The 6,000-nt window shown below is 43.3% G+C and overlaps 1 protein-coding gene across 1 annotated transcript in view; it reads left to right on the top strand.

The window, feature by feature from the left end:
* The first annotated feature begins 790 nt into the window (after positions 1-790).
* LOC308662387 (tigger transposable element-derived protein 1-like) overlaps positions 791-6,000 on the top strand; it is a 29,317-nt gene continuing 24,107 nt past the window's right edge. Inside the window, exon 1 of the mRNA XM_081318137.1 lies at positions 791-944. Coding sequence (XP_081174263.1) covers positions 840-944 — 105 coding nt within the window. The 5' untranslated portion in view covers positions 791-839. The remainder of the gene's footprint in view (positions 945-6,000) is intronic.

Here is a 6,000-nt window from a genome sequence, read left to right as displayed (position 1 = left end):
ATCCCTTTCTTTCAGGACTTCAACTCCCAGAAGTCCACGAGTCATGAAAGAGTAATTAAAGAGCCAAGGTTGCCTACCGCTGATCTATTCTCATCCCTTTCTTTCAGGACTTCAACTCCCAGAAGTCCACGCGTCATGAAAGAGTCATAAAAGAGCCAAGGTTGCTTACCCCTGATCTATTCTCATCCCTTTCTTTCAGGACTTCCCCCCCCCCGAAGTCCACGCGTCATGAAAGAGTCATAAAAGAGCCAAGGTAGCCTACCCCTGATCTATTCTCATCCCTTTCTTTCAGGACTTCAACTCCCAGAAGTCCACGCGTCATGAAAGAGTCATAAAAGAGCCAAGGTTGCCTACCCCTGATCTATTCTCATCCCTTTCTTTCAGGACTTCAACTCCCAGAAGTCCACGCGTCATGAAAGAGTCATAAAAGAGCCAAGGTTGCCTACCCCTGATCTATTCTCATCCCTTTCTTTCAGGACTTCAACTCCCAGAAGTCCACGGGTCATGAAAGAGTCATAAAAGAGCCAAGGTTGCCTACCCCCTGGGACAGATCCTCAGGGAGGAAAGCGATCGACGAGCTCGTTGGGAGTCGAATGCGACTCGACGGCAGATAAGGAAGTACGAAAGCAGTGAAACCAAAGGCTTCAGGGTAGGACCGAGCGTGATTTTCAACCTTTCGTCGCTAGATGGCGCTCTAGAAAGAAGCATCAGTCGTGCCTAGAAAAGCCGCGAATACAGTATATAACAGCAGCCGCATCGCTAGTATTGACATTGTACGGGAGGGAGGGAGGCCGAGCTGGAACGAATCGAAACGATAGAGTCTTGGATTGCTAGAGGGGATGTGGAGGGGAGGAGGAACTCCCGATTCCGGCTCTCCCGCGGGAGGGCGATGGCGTCGGTGGCCCCTTTTGTGCGGTTCCGAGAGTCGAAGCGGCTCCTGGGAGGTGAGTGGAGGGCAGATCGGAGGAGAAGCCGCGAGCAAGTCGGGCTGTTTGGTTTCCTCCACGGCGTGGAAGCGGAGCAAGCAACGAGGCTGAAGCATGCCAGCTGCAGCTGCCTACTCTTTCTCTCCCCAAATGCTATTATTGCCCTTATGCCGCATCGTTTAAAACTGCTGCCTGTCATTTTCTGCTGGGAGATTTGGGACATTTAAAACGTCTTTTGTTTTTTCATGTTTTTTTAACCTCCCATCTCCCCCAGCCTTCACGTAACACTTGATTCCTTGTGATTTGTTTTTTTGACATGTTGTTTTCTTGGCAAGCGAGGAGTTTCCTGCTGCAAAACGGATGGTTTAAATCTCCCGTGGGATTTGGGCACCATTTCATCTGTTAGCTTCCCCCCCCCCCGCTTTCAAAATGAGGTCAGAATGATTGAGTTGACTGCCTTTTGCAGATTGGAATACACAGAATTCTTTACACGAATCAATTCTTTGGAGTGTGTTTCCGTGTCAATCAGCACCCATATATAGTGCATTCAGAAGGTACTCGGACCTCCTTCACTTATGTCAATTTTGTTATGCTGCAGCCTGATTTTACAGTTGTTGAAATTCATTTTTTCCTCATTAATGGTATGTACAAAGTGAAAACAGAATTTGAGAAGTGTCTGTAAATTTATTAAAAACAAAAACACTGAAATCACAGTGGTGTAATTACTCAGACTCTTCACTAAGTACTTTGTTGGAGCACCTTTGGCAGCAATTAGTGTCCATTTTTTTTTTGGTTATGACATGAGAAGCTTTGCCAAGACAACACAGGAGTGGCTTAGGGACAACTTTGTGAATCTCCCAGAGTGGCCCAGCCAGAGGCCTGACTTGAACATCTCTGGAAGGACCTGGCAATGGCTGTCCACCAATGATCACCATCCAATCTGTCTGAGCTTGAGAGGATTTGCAAGGAAGAATGGCAGAAAATCCCCCAATCCAGGTGTACAAAACTTCTCACGTCGTAACCAAAAAATTCAAGGCTGTAGTTGCTGCCAAAGGCGCTTCCACCAAGTACTGAGTGAAGGGTCTGGATACTTACATCGATGTGATATTTCAGTTTTTGTCTTTTTAATAAATTTACAAACATTTTTAAAATTCTGTTTTCACTTTGTCAATAAGAGTGTAGATTAATGAGCAAAAATGAATTTCAACAAGTGTAGAATCAGTCTGCAGCATAACAAAATTGATAGAAGTGAAGAGGGTCTGAATACTTTGGACACTTTCTGAATACACTGTACATGTGATTTACTGAAGCCAAACAGAGAATTTTCTGATTGAGTTGATATTTGGATCTGTTAGTCTTCCGCATGCCAAATGAATCATAATGTTACAGGTTAAACTGGAATTTTGATGTTTGTTTTTTCACAGTAATATATGGGATATTTTTGCTCATTTCACATGTACTGAAGCCGTTTTTAAAATAATAGTTAAACTAACCCATTGATATGGATCTTACAGACAAAGAGGATGCCAAGAAGAGCACTCTCGACAACAGAAAATGAGAAGCAGCATTAAAATGTAAAACAAAGCATCAATCAAAATCTGTTCCACTTCTTCCAGAAAGTGTAAAAACTCTTCTCCTTCCTTAGCTGATGAGAGACAAGGGAGAGAACTACAACAACAAGGTTTTCAGCTGGAAAAAAATAAGAGTATGTGCAACTCAAGAAAGCATTACATGAGAAGTCAAGGAGGATAATTTCCAAAGAAAGAAAAGGTGGGAAATACCTGGAAGTCAGTGGGGAGGAAAGGGTACTTTGGATAGCCAGAATGGGCAGGCATTAATTAAGGCCTTTGAGGAAGGAAAGAGTGGCTTGAATCAAAGCAGCCCCAGGTAAGAATAGAATAGAACAGAACAGAACAGAACAGAATAGAATAGAATAAGAGTAGAGTAGAGTAGGAAGGGACCTTGGAGGTCTTCTAGTCCAGCCCATTGCTCAAGCAGGAGAACCTATACCATTTCAGACAAGTGACTGTCTAGATCAGAAATATTTTTAGCCTCCGGAGGAATCCAAGAATATCACTGTTGGAAAAACCCACAGACTGCCTATTGTCAGAAAAACAGATTGCAGACCATCGGTGAGATGATCTACCCAGAGAAAAGCTATACAAATGTTTGGAGAGCAGCCAAACTTTTACTCAGAACAGCTCCCTTATGATTCATGGAAGGATCCACACTGGAGATTAGTTCTACCATTGCTCCAATCTGGCAAAAGATTTAGCATGCAAAGCACTCTAGTGAGACACAAGAGAACTGACATTGGGGAGAAACCATTTGAGTGTCTGTATTGTGGGAAACGTTTTCTGCATAATTCCAAGCTGGTGATACACCAGAGGACTCACACAGGAGAGAAACCATATGAGTGTCCAGATTGTGGCAAACGATTCAGTCAGAATTCCAACCTGGTGATACACCAAAGGACTCACACTGGAGAAAAACCATATGAATGTCCAGATTGTGGGAAGAGTTTCCAACAGAATTCTAAGCTGGTGATACACCAGAGGAGTCACACAGGAGACAAACCATATAAATGTCCAGATTGTGGGAAAGGTTTTAACTGGAATTCTGAGTTGGAAGTACACCAGAGGACTCACACAGGAGAAAAACCATATGAGTGCCCGGATTGTGGGAAAAGTTTCAGTCGGAATTCCCACCTGGTTGAACACCAGAGGACTCACACAGGAGAGAAACCATATGAGTGTCTAGATTGTGGGAAAAGTTTCCAGCAGAATTCCAAGTTGGTGATACACCAGAGGACTCACACGGGAGAGAAACCATACGAGTGTCCGGATTGTGGGAAAAGTTTCAAGCAGAATTCTAAGCTGGTGATACACCAGAGGAGTCACACAGGAGAGAAACCATATGAGTGTCCGGATTGTGGGAAAAGTTTCAGTCAGAATGCTAACCTGGTGATACACCAGAGGACTCATACAGGAGAGATACCATATGAATGTCTAGATTGTGGGAAACTTTTTAGTAGGAATTCGAAACTGCTCATGCACCAGAGAACTCACACAGGAGAGAAACCATATGAATGTCCAGATTGTGGAAAAGGTTTCAATTGGAATTCTGACCTGGTGATACACCAGAGGATTCACACAGGAGAAAAACCGTATGAGTGTTTGGAGTGTGGGAAACGTTTCATTCGAAATTCCCATCTTGTGCAACACCGCAGGACTCATACAGAAGAGAAACCATATAAATGTCCAGATTGTGGGAAAGGTTTCTATCGGAATTCCCACCTGGTAATACACCAGAGATCTCACACAGGGGACAAACCGTATCAGTGTCTGGATTGTGGTAAAAGTTTCAATTGGAACTCCACCCTAGTGATACACCAGAGGACTCACACAGGAGAAAAGCCATATGAGTGTGTCGAGTGTGGGAAAAGTTTCATTCGAAATTCTGACTTGGTGATACACCAAAGGACTCACACAGGAGAGAAACTGTATGAGTGTCTGGATTGTGGAAAAAGTTTCAGTCAGAATTCTCACCTGATGTTACACCAGAGGTCTCACACAGGAGAGAAACCATACGAATGTCTGTTTTGTGGGAAAGGTTTCAGTCAGAATTCCTACCTGGTTAAACACCAGAGAATTCACACAGGAGAAAAACCATATGAGTGTCCCGAATGTGGGAAAAGGTTCATTCGGAATTCTGGCTTGGTGATACATTGGAGGACTCACACAGGGGAGAAACCGTATGAGTGTCCGGATTGTGGGAAAGATTTTAGCATTAGATCTAGCCTCATAAATCATGTAAGGTTACACACAGGGGAGAAACCATTCAAATGTCCAGATTGTGAACAGTGTTTCACACAAAATTCCTCTCTTACCGCACACAAGAAATTCCATATGAAGCAAAATTTGATGCGTGTAGAGGAGTGTTAAATTTCATTTCTCTCATTCAACACCCAGTTGAGAAATTAACCCTTTAATTTCTTGCCTTATTCTTTTTAGTCAAATGTGTCTTAGTCTCACACAAGAGGCAGGAGATCTGAGCTTCCTTTTTCCGGTCCAATGCAGCCATTCCCTTTCCCAGCGTTGAGGGGAACTGCTGTGCTGGGCCAGAGAAAAACAGCTTGGCTGTCTCTTATTTATGTTTGCCATCTTGAGTTATTTCTGCATATAATAAAGGTGGGATATAAATATGTATGTATTTTTATTTATTAAGAAAATGCATATGGCATCCCAACTCTGTGCAACTGAACAGCTTACAGCAATAAAACCCTGTACAGTAACCAATAAACTCCATATACGCAACCAATCAATTAGAATAAAATAGGAAGGGACCTTGGAGGTCTTCTAGTCCAACCCCTGCTCAAGCAGGAGACCCTATACCGTTTCAGACAAGTGACTGTCCAGTCTTTTCTTAAAAACCTCCAATGATGAAGCACCCACAACTTCTGAAGGCAAGTTGTTCCACTGATTGTTTGTATTGTTAGAAAGCTTCTCCATAATTCCAAGTTGCTTCTCTCCTTGATTAGTTTCCATCCATTGTTTCTTGTGCCTTCTGGTGCTTTGGAAAATGAGTTGACCGCCCCTCCTCTTTGTGGCAACCTCTCAAATATTGGAATAGTGGTATCATGTCCCCCCCTTAGTCCTTCTTTTCTCTAGACTGGCCATACCCAAATCTTGCAACCGTTCTTCATGTGTTTCAGTCTCCAGGCCTTTAATCATAGTTCCACTTTGGACTTTTTCAACGTATTTCTGTAATGTGTTGACCAAAACTGGATACAGTATTCCAGGTATGGTCTTACTAAGGCTTTACAAAGTGGTAGCAAATGGTCAGTAAATAAAGTTTTGTAAGTGAAGGACTACCTGTACATAGTTGGGTATCGTAGAATGGATGGCTTCTCCTAGAGGTTTCATATATATGTTAAAAAGGAGCAGTGAAAGGCTTGAGCCCTGGGCACCCCAAACTGCAAGGGCAGGGGTAGGCAACCTCGGCTCTTTTATGACTCATGGACTTCAACTCCCAGCATAGCTGACTCAGGAATTCTGGGAGTTGAAGTCCATGA

Source organism: Vipera berus (assembly GCF_964194415.1).
Source record: "Vipera berus genome assembly, chromosome: 2".
Lineage (NCBI taxonomy): Eukaryota > Metazoa > Chordata > Lepidosauria > Squamata > Viperidae > Vipera > Vipera berus.
This window is presented reverse-complemented; position numbering and strand designations above follow the sequence as displayed.